Consider the following 22,321-nt stretch of genomic DNA (forward strand, 5'->3'; position numbering starts at 1 on the left):
TTCGGCGGGAAATCTAGGAGGGCAGAACCAGCCTGGCAGCACTGGCTCCTAGCTGTGCACCAGAACATGGAAGTTAGAGCCGAGGACTATTTCTTTTTACCCAAAGCTGCAAACATAAAATCTCCTTCACTGATAAACTGATGCTTCTGAGGTTTCCGAGTCTCCTCTCTTCTACTCCCTAAGATGACGGCGCTCTTTCAAGCTTTGGTCTACTTTTACTTCTCGCTGAAGCCTAATCCAATCCTAGATTCCTCCAATCTCTCATAGCAGTCCTGTCTGTATGTATAAGGGTGGGTGAGCAAGGGAACGAATGAACTGTTTATTCATTCAGTGATTTAGCATCTACTCTGTGCCAAATACCATACCAGACAGTATACACACACCTGATCTCTTGGAAGGCTCATACGAATTTCCTCTTTTATTAAAACCAATGTGCAAACTTGAATGTGCATCAGAATCACCTGGAAGCCTTGACCAGATTGCTGGGCTGAATCAGGCTTTCTGATTCGGGGCAAGACTTAGCATTTTAAAACCAGTTTCCAGGTGCTGCTACTGCTGTGGTTCAGGGACCATGCTTTAAGAACAACTGTTCTAATAAATGTGCTGACCACCTGGGCACAGTCCAGAGACAGAGTGCACATTGGCTGAGTACTTACCGTGTGCCAAGAGGAAGCAGGATCTCAGGGAGGCGAGGCCCAGAGCTGGGAAATGACATACCTGCTGCTCTGCCTGGTTCATGCTCTCCCCTTACAGCCTCAAGGTCAGTCCAGTTTTCCTTCCTCTGAGCAATGTGTGGGTGGGAGTGGAGCTTGAGAGGTTAACGGAAGGACAGGTGTCTTGTAGTCAAGTGTCTTGTGATGGAAGGGGCTCCTGACCCCGCAGAGACAGCTATATCACAGTTAATCAGTAACTCACCATTCCCCCCTCCCCCCAGCCCCTGGCCACCACCATTCTACTCTCTATCTCTATGCATTTGACTACTGTAAGTACCTCATATAAGCGGAGTCATACAATATTTGTCCTTTTGTGACTGGCTTATTTTATTTAGCATATCCTCAAGGTCATGCACATTGCGGCATGTGTCAGAATTCCCTCCCTTTTTAAGGTTGAGTAATATTCCATTGCATGGATGTACTATATTTTGTTTATCCATTCATTGATCAATAGACTCTAGGGTAGCTTCCACCCTTTGGCTATTGTGAGTAATGCTGTTATGAACATGGGTATACAAATACCTTTTTGAGACCCTGCTTTCAATTCTTTTGGATACATACACAGAAGTGGAATTGATACATCACATGCTACACTACTTGGGGGAAGAGAAGAGGGGGAGAGGAGTGGTAAATAAGACCTTTTGTGGCTCAATTAAGGCAGCCCTTCCCCAGGAAGGGAAAGCTGGTGGAAGGAGAGGGAGCGGGTCCTTTTTTATGAGGACACCACATCATCTGGGAAAGACAAAACAAGACCCAAACCTTGTTCCCTAGAACAAGACCTAGAGTTAAGCGGATCTAGAGTTAAGGGGATCTGTCCAGAGGGACCAAGGCCCATATGTTCAGAAAGGTAGCAAGGTCTCTAGATCACCTTGAGGAAAGTGGGAGTTTAGGCTGTTAACTCAGGGTCCCCATAAGGACGTAGAAATTTGTGGGAGATGGCCGGATGGGATGAGAGTGTGATCACAGCTGACCTCTTCTCTCAACCCAGCCACCTGCCACAGGGGAGTGCCTTCTAGAGAAAGGGTAAGCCTAGGAGGATGTCTAAGAAAGCTGTTACCTTGGTGCCCAACGGGGGACACCATGGGGCACCTGGGCAGAAACCTGGACCAGCCAGGGCATCCCAGCAGCTGTGCACCAGCAGCTATAAGATGTGTGACACCCACCCCAGCAGCAGAGCTGAGTGTCACTGAGAAGCAACAGCAGGTGGGACCTGCCAGGACCTCTATCCCACTTCCCGCTTCCAGCATGAAGTTGGACTGATACCATTCCACCTCCATCTCCTTTGGACTAAATAAACCTACAGGGCTCTTGGACAATTCAGGAAAGGGATGACCTGAGAGAGAAAACCAGACTTTCCAATAATATGGATCAGGAGGTCTCATGCAATTACTTCAAAACAATAAAGGAGATGTGGACATATTGATACTCTGAATTTGTGGGGCAGATCATTCCAGAAATACAGAGGCATGTTGTCCTGCACAGTTCTGGGGGCGCCATCCTCATCACAGTCTATGTGACCAGGACCTCCAGGCAGTGCTCACATGCAGCTTCCACGGCCAGATGTGGTGACGGCCATATGTAAACAGGTCTGCAGTCCTATATCTGAGATCCCCAAATCCAAAAGAGAAAACCTGAAGTTTCTTTCAATTCCTTTCATGATAAAACCTGACCTGAATGGATATCTGTGTTTTTATTTGTTTCACTGCAGAAATGTCAATGTCTTTGAGTATAGGGGATCACCCCCAAGCCCACTGGGGATATTACAGTATACACTCCATACCAAATTATCCAAATCTGAAGCTTTCTGAACTTCAAAACACTCCTGGCCACAAGGGTTTTCAGTAGGGGATTGTGGAGCTGCATGTAATCTCAAAATGGTAACAGTGGCCATCACTGGGTGGTGAGATTGCAAGTTATTTTTATCTCCTTTCTAATACTTTGCACGTCCCAAATTATCTGCACTGCATATTACTGTTATAATCAGAAAAAAATATTTGTCATGTTTTTAAGAAAACGTCAGATAGCAACTCCTCCAGCTTCAAGAGCACATTCAGGCCACCCCCAGTTACATCCCTTGACTCCACCTCTTGAATGTGACAGGCTTCTGGGCTGCCTCCAGGGACTAGAGACCTGTGGGGGATGCCTGCCCAGCTCCCCAGCTCCTCCCAGCCCTCTCCCTGCTGCGAAGCTGCAGTCCTGCTTCCTGGGCTGTGCACCCGTTCATTCTTCCCTGCCTCAGGGAGTTCTTGCACTAAGCTGGCTCAATGCCCAGCATGCTTCCTGCCCCCTCTGCAAGCAGCACTTCTGAAGCTGCACCCTTCCCATCCATCCTCCCTGGCAGTGTCCCCAAAGTACGGGGACAGCAAGTTCCGTCCAGGCCTGGCCACTGGGGATTCCTGTTTTCACTCCACCCCCCACCAGGGGTGGGGAAAAGCTGGGTGCACACCCGGGATCTCTGACTCCGACTGCCCTGGCCCCTTGTCCATCTTCCTGAACCTGAACCCTCTCCCCAGGACCCTGCCAGCTTGAAAAAACTTCACATTCAAATCCTCCTCAGAGTAGACTCCCAGAATATGTTTATGCTCATTCTTTGCTGTGGTCAAACCCACACATGATGGAAATGGACAGATCTAAGTGTGTGCCCACTGCCCTTAAAACAACACAGACTCTGGGGTCTCGCAGGGCCCGACTGGGCCACGGCTTGTCAGCTTCCTCAGGGGGGAACATCTGCTGGGCATGTACTGGCCTCAGAGCTTCCCTCCTCCTTTGTCTCCCAGGTCATATGGTTCTCCTGACTGACAAGTGTGGTCCAAGCAGCCACTCAGCTGACGTGAGCCAAGAGCGCACCCCCAGACCAGTGACAGGGCTCTTCTGGGGTCCCAGGGCCAGCAGGATTCTGTGTGTAAGTGGTGTTTTCATAGAGCAGCCCGGCACAGGGCTTCCTCCCCAGCTCCCAGGTCAGTCAGACCCTGGGGTGGAGAAGTTGCAGCCGGAATGCAGCCACCCAACTGACTGGGGCTTAAGGCAACCACCATGATGGTTAGCACATAATCACCTGAATCCTTGCAAGTCTCTTCTGAACCCGAGTCTCAGAGAGGTGAAGCGACTTGCTCCAGGTCATGCTTGTGAGGTATAAGTGAGGGAGATGGGATTTGAACCCACATCTGGTCTGACTCCAAAGTCCCCACCACCTCACTAAATTATACGTGCCACCTTCACCCATGATCTCTAAGGCTCGGGAACTCGCTTGACAGATGAGAAACCAAGGCATCGAGCGCTTGAGCCACAAATGCACATCCCAGTTCCACAGGAGCCAGGCTTCTTACTAACTCCGATACAGCCTCCACTCTACCATCCACCCTGGCTCCAGTGGTTAGCCAGGGGGCTTCTGGGAGTTTTGTGCTGTTGTTTCTATATTTGGAGGACTCTTTGGTCTTGTTTGTTTCCTGGATTCTTTGTTTCTGTGGCCCAGGAGATGGAGCACATGTCACCCTGTCTCGAGATTCTTCTGAACAGAGCTGGCAAGGAAATGAGAAAGGATCCTAATTAGGGGGCGATAACCCCACGGAGAAATTCAGATTTTTGCAGCAGGCCGTGTCCTTCCCACAAGCCCTGTGTGTTTGTCAGATGTTTATAGAGCCTTCATTAACAGAGAGCTCCCTTAGATAAGAGGCCTGAGTACAGCATCAAGGGCCAGATAAGAACAAGCGGAGGGCACTTCGGGGACGGCAGGCGGGTGAGAGCCTGTGAACTGGCCCGGGTGCGCGGTGCAGAGCGGTGGGCAGGACAATGCGGGCCGGCTCCTTCCCGGCTCCTCCCCGCACCCGCTAACACACCGCGGCTGCCGCAGTCCCCGGAGCAGGGCTAGAGCATCCCAAGATGTGCCGCGGGGCGCTCTGGGTGGCCCTGCCTGTGCTCTCCCTGCTGGCCTGCTCCGCGCAGGGGAAGCCACTGGAGATCCGGGGGCGGGGGTCGGCTGGGGCAGATGCCCACCGCCTGCTAGGCGGGCCCGGGGGTGAGCGGGAGCGGGGCACCTTCGACCTGAGGATGTTCCTGGAGAACATGAAGGTGGATTTCCTGCGCAGCCTCAACCTGAGCGGGGTCCCTTCCCAGGATAAAACCCGAGCCGAGCCGCCGCAGTACATGATCGACCTGTACAACAGATACACCACCGACAAGACATCCACCCCCGCATCCAATATCGTGCGCAGCTTCAGCATGGAAGGTAGAGTCGGCTCCACCGGGGCGCCCCGGGTCGGGGTGGGGGACTCAGTGGTCCAAGGCCGCGCTGCCCAGCATGGCGGCCACTGGACACATGGGACTTTACGTTTCAATTTAAATTAATTTAAATGAAATAAAATTAATAATTTAGTCTCACTAGCTTGGCTGCAAGTGCTCAGCGATCATGCATGACTATGGCTACCCTATAGGACAGTGAGATTATAGAACAGTTCCATCATTGCAGAAAGTTCTACTGGACAGCTCTGCTCTAGAAGATTCTCCCTCCCTGAGCCCAGAGCCACATTTAACACAGTAGGTGCTGAAGGAATGCCAGTTCCCTTCCGTCCATCCCTTCCCTACCTCCCCCTTCCCATACTGTCCCCTTCCTACTTAGACACAGACAACTTATTTAGCCTCCAACTAACCGGTATATTTTTAAACACCGAAGGAATGTCTATTTCTCTCTCATCAGAAGGTGTTTAAAATTCAGATAAATTCCTCCGAGAGAGAAGCATTAACAACAAGAAGTTGTCCGAGGACAACTTAATTATTTTCTAAATATAAATTAATTTCACTGATTTAGGAGGACTAGAAGATAACGAACGTCAGCTTAGGGCTTATGTCCACTAATTCACACAATGTAGGTGACATGATCTTGTGAGCAGGGAAGCCAAGGCTTGCAGACTCTGAGGGAACTTGCCCAGTTCACAGATTAGTTATGCAGCTGGATTCTGACCCAGGCCCACCTGTCTGCACAGCTCACTTTCCCTACAGCTGCAGCCTCTCTCTAACCAGCCAGGCACTCAGGGCTTCATCCCTCCTGGGCTTGAGACCTGCAGACTCTTAACAGGTATACGCCCTAGCTAAAGGATGCTGTGATCATGCTGCATGCCCGGCAAGGCTGTATTTTCTGATGGCTCAAAAGAAGAAGAAAATTCTGGATTTTATGTGAACTTGTCTGGTTTCTAAAACACTGACTTAATTTTTTTGAAATGAAGTCTGCAGGGCTTAATTTTTTGTTTTTTAATGTGGTCTGCAGGTCATACAGATACTGCCAGTGTCTCACTATGCCCATGGGGCGTGTCTGTAACCTCTGCTTTAGGGAAAGGCCGGCTTCTTTGGCTGGACCTAATCACCAAATCCTGTAGTCTGGGAGTCCAGCATTCACAGCCATCTCAGTGACCCCTCCCCACTCCCCCCATCATTGTCCATGTCCTGGAAACAAGTGCTCTGATCTGATCCCAGCCCTGCCTGTGGCCAGTACTTCTGTGAAGGCCAATTATGCTTCACTTCACAGATGGCCTGAGTACGGCTCAGAGGGGGAGGGTACTTGTTCTCTACGTGTCTGATGCAGTCCCAGGGGCATCTTCTAGGTGTGCCACAGTAAGAGCACAGCAGGTGGTTAATGCACTGCTCATGGACCCCACTCATGACTCACATATGCCACGGTGGCTCACCACATGCTGCAGGAGCTGGACTGACACATCCATGCTGGGTGAGGGGACACAGAGAGCTGTGTGAAAGGCCACGTGCTTGGGGGGTGGGGGAGCTGTGCCCAAGTAGGGAAGACGGTCTTAGGAGGACACAGAAATACTGATTGAGCATCTGCTGTGAACCAGGGACAGTGTTGGGTAAGTTCCATGTGCCTTCTTGTTGAAGGCTCACACCAACACTGGGAGGTTGGTAGGATGAGTCCCATTCTACAGATGAGGAAACTGAGGCCCAGAGAGACTCAGGACTTCTCCAAGGTCACAAGCCTAGAAGGGAGAGAGTCAGGATTGGCACTTCAGTCTGTCAGATACTGCCGGGTTTCACGACAGCACACAGTATCCCCTCATGTTGGCACATAGTAGGTGCTCAAAAAACACAACTTCTCTTCCCTCTTTGCGACCAGGCCATGGTATAATAGAGATGTGCTAATGGCCGGGTGTCAGCAAGGGGAGTAGGAAAGTGAAACAGTTGTGCGGCTAAAAGGCAAGGCCTGTGTATGCCTAACATGACCAAGCCGTTGAGGTTAATATATTTTTCCCTCAAACATTAAAAAAAAATCATCCACTTTCATTTGCTCAGAAGTTACAATTCTGAATGGTTTTTTACACCATTTAGATGCTGAGATTTTTAGCATTGCCATAATGTTGGAATTTTACCATCCCCTCCCATGATCTCTCCTTTAAAATCATACGCTCAGGATCTGCACTCTGAGGCTGACAGTGTGCTTTTCTGTTTTGTTTATTTGATTCTTTCTTTTTTTTTATAAAGTGAGGATCGTTATATATGCACTTTGGATGCATACATAGGATGTATGCACTTTGGCAGTTAAACACCCTAAGTCCCAGTCTCCACGTCTGTAAAAGTGGAAAAATAATTAGATCTTCTGGGGGTCAGTGTGAAGAGAAAAGTGAAATATAATATGCAAAGCTCCTGGTGCAAAGCTGGGCACGTAGTAAATGCTCAATAAACAGCTGGAGCTGTCAATTTCAATGCGATGCATCTCCTGCCTCTGTTTTTCTTTGGAAGATGCCAAACGTACGTTTTAAAATATCCTTCTAGGGCTTCCCTGGTGGCGCAGTGGTTAAGAGTCCGCCTGCCGATGCAGGGGACACGGGTTCATGCCCCAGTCCGGGAAGATTCCACATGCCGTGGAGCGGCTGCGCCCGTGAGCCGTGGCCGCTGGGCCTGTGCGTCCGGAGCCTGTGCTCCGCAACGGGAGAAGCCACAACAGTGAGAGGCCCGTGTACTGCAAAAAATAAAAATAAAAAAAGCTTTTAAATAAAATAAAATACCCTTCTACATTAAGGGCTTAAGTGAAAACAAACAGACTTGATAGAGATAGACAATGTCATGCCAGATGCCCTTTCATCTAAACCATGAGTCTCAGCTGAAAACAGACTCTCCCAGCAGATGACTGTCACCGTGTATTTGCATTTCAGATGCCATCTCTATAGCCGCCACAGAAGACTTCCCTTTCCAGAAACACATCTTGCTCTTCAACATCTCCATTCCCAGGCATGAGCAGATCACCAGGGCCGAGCTCCGACTCTACCTCTCCTGTCAAAGTCACGTGGACTCCTCTCACGAGCTGAAAGGAAACATGGTCATTTATGATGTTCTGGATGGAGCCAATGCCTGGGATGCTTCTGGGGGAACCAAGACCTTCCTGGTGTCCCAGGATATCCGGGACGAGGGCTGGGAGAACTTTGAGGTGTCCAGTGCTGTGAAGAGGTGGGTCCGAGCAGACCCCACTAAGAGCAAAAACAAACTGGAAGTGACAGTGGAGAGTCACAGGAAGGGCTGTGACAAGCTGGATATCAGTGTCCCCCCCAGCTCCAAAAACCTGCCGTTCTTTGTCGTCTTCTCCAATGACCGCAGCAATGGCACCAAGGAGACCAGACTGGAGCTCAGGGAGATGATCGGCCACGAGCAGGAGAGTGTGCTCAAGAAGCTGTTCAAGAACGGCCTGATGGAGGCAGGTGAGAACAAGGACGATGAGGAGGAGGATGTGCAAAGCCACACGGCTGTGAGCTCGTCTTCGGCCAGGCGGAAGAGAAGTGCCGGGGCCAACAACCACTGTCAGAAGACCTCCCTGCGGGTGAACTTCGAGGACATCGGCTGGGACAGCTGGATCATCGCGCCCAAGGAGTACGATGCCTTTGAATGTAAAGGCGGCTGCTTCTTCCCCCTCGCTGACGATGTGACCCCGACGAAACACGCCATCGTGCAGACCCTGGTGCATCTCAAGTTCCCCATGAAGGTGGGCAAGGCCTGCTGTGTGCCCACCAAACTGAGCCCCATCTCCATCCTCTACAAGGATGACATGGGGGTCCCCACCCTCAAGTACCACTATGAAGGGATGAGCGTGGCCGAGTGTGGGTGCAGGTAGTGCTGGCCCGTGGGTGGGGGAGGCAGGGTGGAGGGGGCTCCTAGTGAGAGGTCCTGTGTCCTGCTGGGCATGACAGAGACTAAGTCCACCTGGGTGGCAACCTGGAGAAGGAAGGGGAGCCACCAGGTCCTTGTGGTAAAGACCTGCTCTCCCTCTCACGGCCCAACCCAAGCACACACCACTGGGTTGAACTGCAGGGGAGGGGATGCCGACGGGCAATGGGGGTTTGGGGAGAAGAGGAAAGCCTGGAAGTGTTGCTGGGGTGGAAGGGGAGATGAAGAAAAGGGGACAAGAGAAAAATTATCCAGAGTCAGCAGAAAACTGAGCGAAAACGAGGCCAAGGAGTATAGATGGGAGATGCACAGAGATTAATGGAAATTAAAGGACGTGAGAGGCATGGGGTTTATTCCAATAACCTCAGGGAGTGAAGGGGAAAGGAATGGGCTGTGTGCGCCACACCCACTCCACGTTATTCCCACAACCTGTGAGATGGGCGTCGTGACTCCCAATTCACACACTCGGAAGCCAAAACTCGGGCAGTTCAAGTAGCAACAGTCAATGGCATGATTCCAACCCACGGGTCTCCATAGGTCTGTTGATCACCGAAGCCCGGGACCTCCCCAAGTATCCCACCGAGGTTTAGCAGGTCGCCTGCTAGCTGAGGACAATTAGACTTTGGTGGCTGGGGAGTGCGGGGCAAATGGAACTGAGGCCGGCCAGTACCCAGCAGGATGACTGGGCTGCTTGTCACATCCAGGGCATGTTTCGACTGCTCCACGCCTGTGCTGATTCAGTGTCCAAGTGCTTTTTAAGATGACCCCTAAGTCACTGAAAACTATCCCCTAAAGCAACTGCGGGATGGAGAGAGGCAGGACGGAAGCCCTCAGGTTGCAGTGAACGCTGTTGGCTGGAGGTACTTTGACCTGCTGGTTCATACAGGGTCACTCGCCGCCATGGACTCAAACCGCAAGATGGTTTGGAAGGGGGTGCACAGTTAACCCTGAGGGATGGGGCAGCCCATGGCCTGTGTCTCTGCAGTTACTTAGCATCACCAGTTCACCAGCATCACACGCCATGGGCTCCCCTCCCACAAGGACTCGGTGGATGACAAGACCTGGATTTGAATTTGTTGGAATAAATGCGCTCTTGCTTCGGTATTTGCAACATCCCTATTCTTACTCCATGTACTCAGGTGAAGAGGTCCAGTCCTCCTGGGTGAGGGCTCCTGGCCACTGGCGAACTCAGGTCCTTATTGGCCGCATTGGCTATGGCTGTACTCGCTGGCTTTCCTGAGCAATGTGTGTCCAGCCCTGGTCCTGGGCTTGGGCCTTGGGACCAGGCTCCTTCCCCACTGACCGCAAAAGAGGACCTCTGACTCTTGAGGTCACACATGGAATGGGGTGGACTAGGAAGTTCTGACCGCTGACCAGAGCAGAGCCTATAGGAGGCCTGGAGAGACCTGGGCCATTCCCACTGGTTGAAGTTCCCAGAATATTTTTTTTTTAATGGTTTGTGTTAAATGTTTACATGGAACCAAAGAACAGCTTTAACACAAAAATGCAATAAAAACATTATTGTTTAATTACTGGAGTTACAGAAAATGCTAGTTCCTGGTACGACAATGTTGCTCAATTGTAAGGAGGGATGACAGATGTCTTTTAGTCCCGGTGGTGTATTTCCGTGTCTGCATCAAAGTTTCACTTGGAAATAAACTCAGAGTCTAATCTGTGGCCTTTCTGGAGTGTGAGGCCTGGGCCTGATGGTCCCCTAGCCCCACACCCCGCCCACCGCCCCCCTTCAGGCCCTTCTTTCCCTGGGGGGAAGTGGAAAGGAGAGCCACGGAGAGGAGTAGACACCTGTGGGCGGTGTCTCTGCAGGTTGGGGGGAATGGGCGCGTCTGTGTAAGAGCCCGTGTGTGGGTATGCGGGCCTGGGTGTGAGCAGGTGTGAAGTGGATACTTGCAAGTGGACAATGACAGTCAGCCCCATGCCTTCCTTGACCTCCCCACACGTCAGGGGCCGGAGGCTGGGCTCTGTCAGAGAGACACATCCGGCCATAAATCCTGTCTGCCCGGTGTCCTGGGGCCTGCACAACCCTTCCAGCCTCTGCTCCCTCTACATCCCTGCTCAGACGCCCAGCTCCAGCCAGATATACTCAAGGCCACCCGCTGTTCTCAGCCCTCAGGTGACTGCCGTGGCCACCCCGCCCCCAGCTCTGCAGCCCAAGTCCACCTTCCATGAAGGCCCAGCTCTAGTGCTGCCCACACACACCCCTTGGCCCCACTCTTGATGCTCCAATTCTGAACTTCTTGGCTCTAAGGGACATTACAGTGCTTTTGTCTCCTGGTTGCCATTGGCCTGGTGTGGGGTCCTACTGACCTCTTATCTTGAGCCCTCTGGGGCACCGAGTCCTCTGGGGACAAGGCCCAAGGGCCTCTGGCCTCAGTCACTCCCTGGAGGGCTGATGTGGGTTGTGGCTCAGGACAAAGTGATTAGGATGGATGTGCTGGGACAGAACTTGCAAGGAGATCCTGAGAAATGCCCTCTGCCTTCCATTTCACTGTGTTCTTTCCACCAGACCCTCCAAAGCTTGTCCAGCCCCAGCCAGAGAATGAAATCCAACAGTCCCATCCTCTGGACACTCTGTTACGCGGCCAATCAGCCCTAATGACTAATGACTGCCACAGTCAGTGCTGCATTTGTAGTGTGTCCTGAAGCATTCTCATTTTTACCCTCTCAGGGTGATGATCACGGATACGAAGTGGCAGTCCCACAGGGCCGCTTGGTGTCATGCTCTGCTCTTGCCATCTCGAAATTCATAACAAATTTTAAACAAGGGATCCACATTTTCGTTCTGTGCCTGGCCCCGCAAACGATGCAGCTGGTTCTAGATGCTGTGTGGGGGTGGCATCTTGGTTTCCCGAGTCCCAGGGACACTCTGGAGGCTGCTTCAGGCCCAGACACTGACAAGATCCTGTAGAACAGGGTGTTGGAGCCTGGCTGCTGAGAGCTTCCCCGGGGTCTGAGTGAAAGGACCAGCCCGGCCCCTCCTCCCTGGCCCACGCCGAGGGGGCCCAGGGGCTCCTCTGGTCTGTGATCAAAGGCAGCAACACTGTTTGGCTCTCAAAGGCTGGTGCATTCCATCTATATGTCAGCTCCCATGGGAGCAGCCTGATACAAAGGGGGTCCCACTTTTCCCAGATGCGCCTTAAAGAGGAAGCCAGAGACTATACACTGGACAGGCAGCACTGGTGGCACACAGATGGCTTCTGTGAGACCAGACTGAAGAAACCTTTTGGAACTTCTTTCCTGTTCAAATCAGATCATCTAACTCAGGTAGAAATCTCACACCGTTGTCTCAACTTCCCTGACACCTCTCACTAGGACGAGCACCCCTCCCCGAGGGAACCCTTTTCATCAGCAGACGACTCCGGTCCTCAGAAAGATGTCCCTGGGCCTGCAGCAAACAGCTGCTCCTCTGCGGCTCTCTCCCGTGAGCTTCTGTTCTGGATGAGGGGTCCCTTCCTCCCAGAGAGCCTGACACCTGAGCTGTCTTGATGGGGGCTAAGGAACTGGACAGTGAACATGTGAGCTTCGTGGCCCTCTCAGGACCCCAGTATCACAGTTGCATTCGGGAGGCCATTTGGGGCCGCACCTCCAGTGCTTTCCAGGTCATCCACATCAGCGCCCAACTGTCCTTCCTTTGCCTGGACCATGTTCCTACTGGGCAGTGCTGGGCCGACTTCTTCCTCTGGCTCAGTGGCCATCGCCCTGATTTGCCTGGGATGGTCCTGGTTAACATGTGTTGTCCATGTATAATTGAAATTAGGGCCTCTGTTTGGATGACAGGTTATATGGTGTCCATAGTCAGGGACAGCTCAGGGGCCAATAACAGAGGACAGTTGGGAACAGCAGAGTGGCTGGAAGAGCACCGGGTGTGGGGTTGCCTGGCCTGGGCTCAGGTCCTGACCAGGTCACTCACTGGTTCATGGTCACATCAATGGTCACTGAGTCTTGAGGTCCTTGCTTATCACCCCCAAAATGATATACAAATGCTTCCCGGGTACTTTGGAAAAGTTCACGTAGGTTCTTGTTTCTCTTTCTGAGTAATATTTGGAAAAACGTTAGAGCTACACTATTACCTTTTATTACACTCTTTCATTCTGAATCTTCATTTCTTTCCTCATTATCTTTTTTTATTTCCCTCCTCTTCATTTTTTCCCATTCTCTCCCAGTATCTTCGGCCTTCCTACCTGTACCTGGGTTGGAAGCAAGAGTCACCTCTGCCTACATGTGCCCTCTCCATGCACATGCACCAGAGGTCCTCCATGTGCTGGGCACCCAAACCTGAAATGTAGCCAGACATCTGGGAACTGCAAAGACAACTCTCTACTTCCTTGATTTGCCTGGACCCAGGGGTCTCATGGAGAAAATCTTGATGCCTCTTAATTATTGGGGTTCATACATATACAGACGTGTCTGATAAACCTGGAGAAAGAAATGCAAGAAGAACGGCTAAGTCATGGGGGAAAAGTGAGGTCAGCATCTGAAGCACAGGCCCTGCTCACCAGCAATGTACTGATGACCCCAGACACAGGGTGAGGCCACCCCAGGCAACACAACTGGACAGAGAGGACTACAGGTACACCAGGCCAAAGAGCACCATTGAGAGGGAAAGCTGGAAGAACTATAGTATGAGGGGTGCTAGCTCCCTGGTCTTCCAGAAAAGAGCTGGCACAAGAAAAGGGAGACTTTTCTTAGTGCCTGGAGAGAGAGAAAGAGAAAGAGGGGAGAGAGAGAGAGAAAGAGAGAGAGAGAGGAATGAACAGGAGAGAGCAGGAGACGGCCCTCCTGGAGGGTAGATGCTCAAGGGACATCAAAGGTTGAGGACAGCTGAGCCCAGTGGCCTGAGCAGAGCCCCAGGCCTTCCAGGGTCTGCCCCATGACCTGTTCCAAGGCCTCCTGATGGACCTGCTCTTAGATTTCCAAGGTTGTGTTCCATTCACCATTCCCACCACTCCCATCTTATCCGTCTTATTCTGTGGATTCCCATGGGATGGGGGGAGATGTTCTGGGTTCAGGCTTCACATCAGCATCCAGCAGACTATCTTCCCTGGAGTCACAGAGACATGGCATTGCTGGGGTTACTAAAGCCATAGGGGATCTAGGCCCTACTCATGTCCCCAGCCCCACCTCTCACCACAAGTCCATGCCTGGGGTTTCGACACAGAGAGAGGAACCAAAGCCCAGGTAAGGGAGGATGGCAATGTCCTCCCTTCCTTCGGCCAATCCACTGCTCCTCAGCTCTGTGATCTTGGGCATGTTCTGTAACCTCCCCAAGCCCCAGCTTCCTCACCCATAAAATAGGAGGAAGGATGGTTTAGGAGAAATCACCTTAGAAGCAGGATGTGAACAAGACCTATGAATGAAGGCATCACCCGTGAACAAATACTTACTGCACAAGACCTTGCAGACTTGGGGCAGCAGGAAACCTACTTGACCCTTGTTTACTATTCTTATGGTTTTACGTCTCTGGTAAAAATGACTGCTTAGGCATAAATTCTCTCCAGATTTAATTTAAAATAAATCTCAGGGCTTCCCTGGTGGCGCAGTGGTTGAGAGTCTGCCTGCCTATGCTGGGGACACGGGTTCGTGCCCCGGTCCGGGAAGATTCCACGTGCCGCGGAGCGACTGGGCCCGTGAGCCATGGCCGCTGAGCCTGTGCGTCCGGAGCCTGTGCTCCACAACGGGAGAGGCCACAACAGTGAGAGGCCCGCATACCGCAAAAAAAAAATAAAATAAAATAAAATGAAATAAAAAATAAATCTCATTTATTTGTAAAAAGCATGCGTTCCCAGAACCTCTTTAGGCCCTGCACTCCTGTGCTTTGTCTTTAGGCTGGTTCTGGCCACAACTTTCATTGTCTGTAAACTTGAATTTCTGTCCTCACTGCACAGAATATGTTTGATGCAGGGAAGAGTCAAGGCAGCCACGCGCTTCATAGAGGTTTACCCCCTGCAGAGAAAGCATGTGGGTGATGTTCCCACTGCCGTTAGGACCTTGGTCACTACTCAGAGCGCCAGACACACCTCAGAACTGATCCCAGTTCAAAGCACCACCCACGCCCCGCCCCGCCCGGCTCATTGTCTGGCACACAGCGGCCCCTGGAGGTGCCAGTGGGAGCTGCACCCACAGTTACCCTAGGTCTCTTCTACATCAGACAAATGATGTTATCTGGGGGCTCTGAACACTTCTTATGTGAGTGATTAACAGCTGGAATGATCTTTATTCTGGGACTTCAGTTATTGTTTTCCTTTCGTGGCACAAAACTGTAAACATGCTTTGTTGGGAAGTGGGAATAAGGAATAAACAGAACCAGCCCTTCCTTGCCTAGAGCAGTACTTCTTAACTCTTCAAATAATTAAAATAATATTGATTCTACATGAACTGTCCCATAAAATAGAAAAACTTAAGGAATAGGAAGAGAAAAAATCCTTTCCAACTCATTTTATGAGGTCAGAACTACCTTGAAAGCAAAGCCAAAAGAAAAGACTACGTATGGATATCCCTCATGAGCATGCAAAAATCCTCAAAAAAACACCAGAAAATTGAATCCAACAACATATAATAGGATAATACATAATGACCAAGAGAAATTTATCCCACAAATAAGACTGGTTAAATATTAGAAAACCAATCAATGTAATCAATCATATTAACAAACTAAAGAGGAAAAAACATGTTCATCTCAAAAGATGCATTTACAATATTTAACATCTGTTCATGATTTTCTTTTTAATTCTTAAATACTAGGAATATAAGAGAATTTTCTTAAACTGATAAAGAGCATCTATCAAAAAAACAAATATACAGTTAACATCAGACTGATGATGAAAGACTGAATTATTTCCCCCTAGGATCAGGATCAAGACCCCAGAGGTCCTAAGGAGTGCAGTAAGGCAAGGATAAGAAATGAAGTCTGTAGATGGGAGAGAAAGAAATACAATATGAATACCCCTCTAGAAAACTCTAAGGAATCTATTAAAAACATAGTGGATGAATAAATGAGTTTAACAAGGTTGCAGGATATAAGATTAATATACAATGAATAACTAGAAATTAAAATTGTAAGAAAAACATATCATTTGCAATAGCACCTGAAAATAATGAGAAATACTTAAGTATAAAACTAACAAAATACTGAATGGGAGAAAATATTTGCAAATGAAGCAACTGACAAAGGATTGATCTCCAAAATTTATAAGCAGCTCATGCAGCTCAATATCAAAAAAACAAAAAACCCAATCCAAAAATGAGCAGAAGACCTAAATAGACATTTCTCCAAAGAAGATATACAGATTGCCAACAAACACATGAAAGAATGCTCAACATCATTAATCATCAGAGAAATGTAAATCAAAACTACAATGAGATATCATCTCACACCAGTCAGAATGGCCATCATCAAAAAATCTACAAATAATAAATGCTAGAGAGGGTGTGGAGCAAAGGGAACCCTCTTGCACTGCTGGTGGGAATGTAAATTGATACAGCCACTATGGAGAACAGTATGGAGGTTCCTTAAAAAACTAAAAATAGAGCTACCATATGACCCAGCAATCCCACTACTGGGCATATACCCTGAGAAAACCATAATTCAAAAAGAGTCATGTACCAAAATGTTCATTGCAGCTCTGTTTACAATAGCCAGGACATGGAAGCAACCTAAGTGTCCATCATCGGATGAATGGATAAAGAAGATGTGGCACATATATACAATGGAATATTACTCAGCCATAAAAAGAAATGAAATTGAGTTATTTGTAGTGAGATGGATGGACTTAGAGTCTGTCATACAGAGTGAAGTAAGTCAGAAAAAGAAGAACAAATACCGTATGCTAACACATATATATGGAATCTAAAAAAAAACAAAAAACAAAATGGTCATGAAGAACCTAGGGGCAGGATGGGAATAAAGACGCAGACCTACTAGAGAATGGACTTGACACGGGGAAGGGGAACGGTAAGCTGGGACGAAGTGAGAGAGTGGCATGGACATATATACACTACCAAATGTAGAATAGATATCTAGTGGGAAGCAGCCGCATATCAAAGGGAGATCAGCTCGGCGCTTTGTGACCACCTCGGTGCTTTGTGACCACCTTTGTGACCACTAGATATCTAGTGGGAAGCAGCCGCATAGCAAAGGGAGATCAGCTCGGTGCTTTGTGACCACCTAGAGGGGTGGGATAAGGAGGGTGGGAGGGAGGGAGACACAAGAGGGAAGAGATATGGGGATATATGTATATGTATAGCTGATTCACTTGGTTATAAAGCAGAAACTAACATACCATTGTAAAGCAATTATACTCCAATAAAGATGTTCAAAAAAATTAAAAACAAATAAATAAATAAAAGTTAGGTTATTTGTCTTTTTATTGTTGAGTTGTAAGTGTTCTTTATATGTTCTAGATACTAGACCCTTATCAGATAAATGATTTTCAAATATTTTCTCCCATTCTGTAGTTAAATACCAGTGTCTTTTAATAAATAAAAATACTTTTGAGAACAAAAACAATAAAAATAAAACTAACAAAATATTTACATAATTTATATACTGAAACCATACAACACTGATAAATCAATGAAGACATAAATAAATGGAGTTATACCATTTTCAAAGATTGGAAGACTCAGTATTGTTAAGATGTCAATTGTCCCCTAACTGATCTATAGCTTCAATTCAATCCAAATCAATTGTCTGATTCTAAAATCAATTATTGGTATCTGAAATGTACATGGCTTTAGATAAATCCATATAAATCCAAAGGAACTAGAATAACCAAAATAATTTTGATGAAGAATAACAAAGTTCACGGGATTACACTACATGATTTCAAGACATACTATAAACTATAGTAACCAAAACAGTGTGGTATTGGTGAAAAAACAGACAGAATACAGCAGAACAGAGAGTAGAGAAATAGACCCACTCAATTAATGTGGTTAATCACTTTTTGACCTAATGCCAAGGCAATTCAAAGGGACAGGAAAGTTTTTTCAACAACTAGTGTTGGCAACTGGATATTGACATGGAAAAAGAAAATCTTGACCCCTTCCTCGTACAATAAAATAAATATACACATACACAAAAATTAACTCAAAATGGATTATAAATGTAAAAACTAAAACTATGGAACTTCTAGAACAAAATATTAAAGAAAAGCTTGGTGACCTTGGAATAGGCAAAGATTTCTTAGATATAGCACCAAGAGTATGAATCATAAAGGAAAAAAAGGATAAATTGGAATTCATCAAGAACTTTTAATCTTCAAAAGACACTGTTAAGGACATGAAAAGACAAGCCACAGATTGCGAAAAAATATTTGCAATACATACATCAGGCAAACGACTTATATCTAAAATGTACAAATAATTCTTACTTGATCAATAGTAAGACAAAAACAGCCTCCTCTCCCTACCCCCTACAAATGGGAAAAAGGTTTAAACAGACATTTTACTACAGAATATATACAAATGGTCAATAAATATACAAACAGATGCTCAACACAATTAGTCATCAAGGAAGTCCCAATTAAAATCACAATGAGAAGGTACTATATACCCATTATAATAGTCAAAATTTAAAAGTCTAACCATGCATACAAATTGCTGGCATTAATGTGGGGGAATCGAAAGTCTCATATGTTGCTGGTAGAAATTTCAAGTTTGGAAAACATTTAGATTGTTTCTTAAAATGTTAAACATGCATTCTTGTCCTAGTGAAAATAAAAACATACATCCACGCAGAAACTTATACTCAAATATTCACAGCAGCTGTATTTGTAATAGTTACACTCTGGAAGCAAACTGTAGTTCTATCAACATGTGAGTGGATAGTAAATTGTGGTATATCTATACAATGGAACACTACTCAGCAATAAAATAAGTGACCCAATGGTACACTCAGCAGCATGTCTGTTTGTCAGTGTTTGCCTGGAGATGGAGACGCAAGGGGATGGATAACAAAGGGACATGAGGAAAATTTGAGGATGAGGGCAAGATACATTACCTTGCTGTGGTGATAGTTTCATGGGTGTATACACATGTCAACACTCACCAAATTGTACATTTCAAAGATGGGCAGTTTATTGTATGTCAATCGTACATAACAAAGTTGTAAAAATATAAAAAGAAAAAATAGACATTTATTATATAATTGTAAAGTTACTAAAAATATAATAAAGAAAAAATAAATAAACAAGTGTCCGACCATTTGATTCAGCAAGCCCAGGTTTGGAAATTTTTCTACAGAAGCAAGAAGTACTAGTCCTAAGAACATGTATTTGAGAACACTTATCACAGTATTGTTTATAGAAGCAAAAACAGAAACAACTTAAAATATCTTTTGCTAGGGAAACAGATCAGTAAATTGTCAAGGACAATTATGCAGCCATTAAAAGAACAAACTTTATGCTTCAACTTGGAAGGTTGTTTCTGCTGTATGCTTAAGTGAGTAAAACAAAATGCAAATTATCCTGTGTGCTATTATGAGGTGACACTAGGTAGATGGACGGAGAGATGAGCATCATAGATGGGCAGATCCATGGATGGATGGACAGATAGATCTCCTACATATGTGCTTCCACATATGAACACAGAGAAAAGTGAAGTGAGGACAGCTACACATTAAACTGTTATTATTGGCTGGATGAGAAAGGCTTTGGGAGAAGATTGTTCATACGTTTATGAATTATTTAACTTGCAAATATGAGTATGTTTTCTTTTTATTTTTAGAAAAGTAAAAAGAAGAAGGATTAAAATAAAGTCAAGATTCAACTTGCTTTGAAATACATCCCCAAAATATGTTGGCTTGAGGGTTAGAGAGGGGACCAGAGAGACAGAGGTGAGAGAAAGGAAGGGTAATAAAATGTCAATGATAGAATCGAGGTGAATAGGTCATGGATATTTGCTGTGCCACTTGAAAATGACCATAATGAACACTGAGGGGAAAACTAACATAAAACAATAGATAGGTAGGTATGTAGATAGATAGATAGGAAGATGAATGGATAAATAACCAGACAGACAAGGCCTCTGACCACTGCAAAAAGGGAATCCGTAATGTAGCAGGAGATTAGCTTTTTCTGGGATTGCCCAGGCTCCAGGTGTGCTCCATTTGACTCCCAGTAGCACACCATCTGTGCCACTGTCCCCCTTTTAATCTCCCTGGAGTGTGCTCTGGAGTGAACACTGTGTCAGGACCTTTCTCAGGTGTACAGACTCTCCAGATACACAGAAGCCCATGGAAGGTTTGGGTCTTCAGAAGCACTGGGTACCCCCAGGGTCCCTAAGACAACCCCTGCCTCTTGGGTTATCTCTCCCCAACCCCACCGGGGAGCTCTGATCACAGGCTGTCTGCCACTCGTCAGCTGCTACTGTGACCTCGGCTTCTTCATCATACCTACTGACACTGTCACAATACTGTGAGGCTCTTCTCCTTATCCTGTTTCCCTTTTGAGGAAGCCAGAGCAGTCATGTCACTTAATCTGGGTCTGTACTTTAGAAAGCAGTAGGGTTTGGGGACGGCTTCTGAGCCCGTGCTCTTAACACCTCTGCCCACATGGCTGCTTGTACAAGTGAGGGGGAGGCAGGGGCTTTGACTGCATCCCAACTCCAAACTCAACCCCCAAGATCACAATGGGACTCTCTGTAGCCCCTGGGCCGACAGCTGGCCGAGGCTGCGTGGAGGCTCCTCCTGGCTCCCGCAATGGGACTTGCCCAGAACGTGCTCACCTTAGACAGCTGCCACCTGCTTATGCCCCCCTCAACTGGGGGCCAGGACACCCCTTCCTCCTGGAGAGCTTGGGGAACTCTGGGGACAGAATCTCCTCCCACTGGCCTCAGGCCACACCCACAGGAGGACACATCATCTCCCCTTGCAGGCACTAACCTGGGCACCTCAGGGACTTGCAACAGACCCCAGGCCTGCTTCTACGTCCTCCCTGAGGCTCTGGGCCATCCACAGAAATCAAAGCCCCACACCAGCTCCAGGCATCGCATCCTGAGGCTGCATTTTAATGAGTCCAGGGGAAACACTTTCCCCAGAGAGATACTTATTCCTGCTCATCTTCACCTGCACCTTTCCTGGTCCAGAGGCTTTGCCTGGGCTCAAGCGATGATGGAAAAGTGCCCTCAGAGGATGAGACTGGCATGTTCCGAGTTGTGATTCCCCGAGCGGCGGTGGAGCAGAGGGCTCAGCCTTCCCAGTGGGGACTAAGGAGGCCTTATTATTATAATAAATCAGTCTCACTTGATTGGCTGCAAACGGTGGAGTGATGTGACCATATGTCACTTGGGCATTAAACAAATCCTAATGAGCTAAGAATATGTTTGTTTTAGCTAATTGACCTCTTTGGCCTTCATCAACCACTTGGTAAACATCCTCAGATAATGATTTCCAGAGAGCGGATTGTGGCTGTCTAGCGTGCTGAGAAGGTCCCCCGGCCCCAAGACCACCTCCTCCGGCTGCCGGCTGAGGCACACGTGCGCGCCAGCCTGTGGCCACCCGGTCCCAGGAGGGTGCACTGGCGGTAACGGGGCGAAGGGAAAAGAGTGCAGCCAGGCGGCTCTCCCAGCGCTCGTCCCTGGCTATGTGACCACACTCTGAGTCATAGCTGTCTCATCTGTTAAGTGAGGGCAATGCCCACTCCCAGAGGGATGGGGAGACAAAGCAGGGGTTCTAGGGTCTAGGCTCCGTGGTAGGTATTCTTGGAAATCTGTGCCAAATCGGTCACCAGCTGGACCCACATCACTTCTATGTGAAGGAGCAGGCGTCCAGCAGTTCTCTGGGGACTGACGATCTGGAAACCTGTGGGGTCTGGACCACAGACACCTAAGTCCTCCAACTCAGTTCTCCTTGCAAGCAGTGGGCCAGGGGCCGAGCCCTCAACCAGCGAGGGTCTTCTTTAGCCAGGATAATGGGTGCTTGTTAGATCTCAGCGCTAACTTCATCTGCCCTGGAATCACCAATCCCGTTCATCATGCCCCACAATGCAGTTCAGACATTTCTCTCCTATCATCTGAAAGCTGTCGGGGGGAACCACTTCGGTTCCCTGGATGCATTAGCAAGACAGGGGAATAAACTTCAAGCCGTGAAGTAGATGGAGCCTCAGACTCAACCTCGGCGCCGTCTAAGTGACGGTGACCCCACAGGCTTCTTCTGGCCGCCCTCACATCCCCCCGCCTAGGATGGTGGGCTTCTGTTAGCTACTGAACTCTGTTTCTTCAGCTACAAAACAGAGCAACTATCTGACACGGAGAACTTATCAGTAATTGAGTGCTTCCTTCTTCCCTGATGCTGTCAAGTGCCTTGCCCATATTTTGTCACTTAATCTACACAATAAGTAAGACACTTCCCTAAGGCCACAGAGTAAAGTGTGGCAACACCAGGCCCCCAAGTTCTCCCTAATTCCAGAGGGGTGTGTCACCCAGTGCAGTGGGGAAAT

General features: G+C 48.1%; 1 protein-coding gene across 1 annotated transcript; it reads left to right on the forward strand.

Moving 5' to 3' along the window:
• Positions 1-4,592: 4,592 nt before the first annotated feature.
• Positions 4,593-8,814, forward strand: GDF2 (growth differentiation factor 2; the record flags this gene model as incomplete). Its single annotated transcript, XM_079900049.1, has 2 exons — positions 4,593-4,938; positions 7,865-8,814. The coding sequence occupies 2 exons, from the start codon at positions 4,593-4,595 to the stop codon at positions 8,812-8,814; spliced, it is 1,296 nt and encodes a 431-aa protein (XP_079756175.1).
• Positions 8,815-22,321: the final 13,507 nt, after the last annotated feature.

The sequence above is a fragment of the Stenella coeruleoalba genome (assembly GCF_951394435.1).
Source record: "Stenella coeruleoalba genome assembly, chromosome: 16".
In the NCBI taxonomy this organism is placed as follows: domain Eukaryota; kingdom Metazoa; phylum Chordata; class Mammalia; order Artiodactyla; family Delphinidae; genus Stenella; species Stenella coeruleoalba.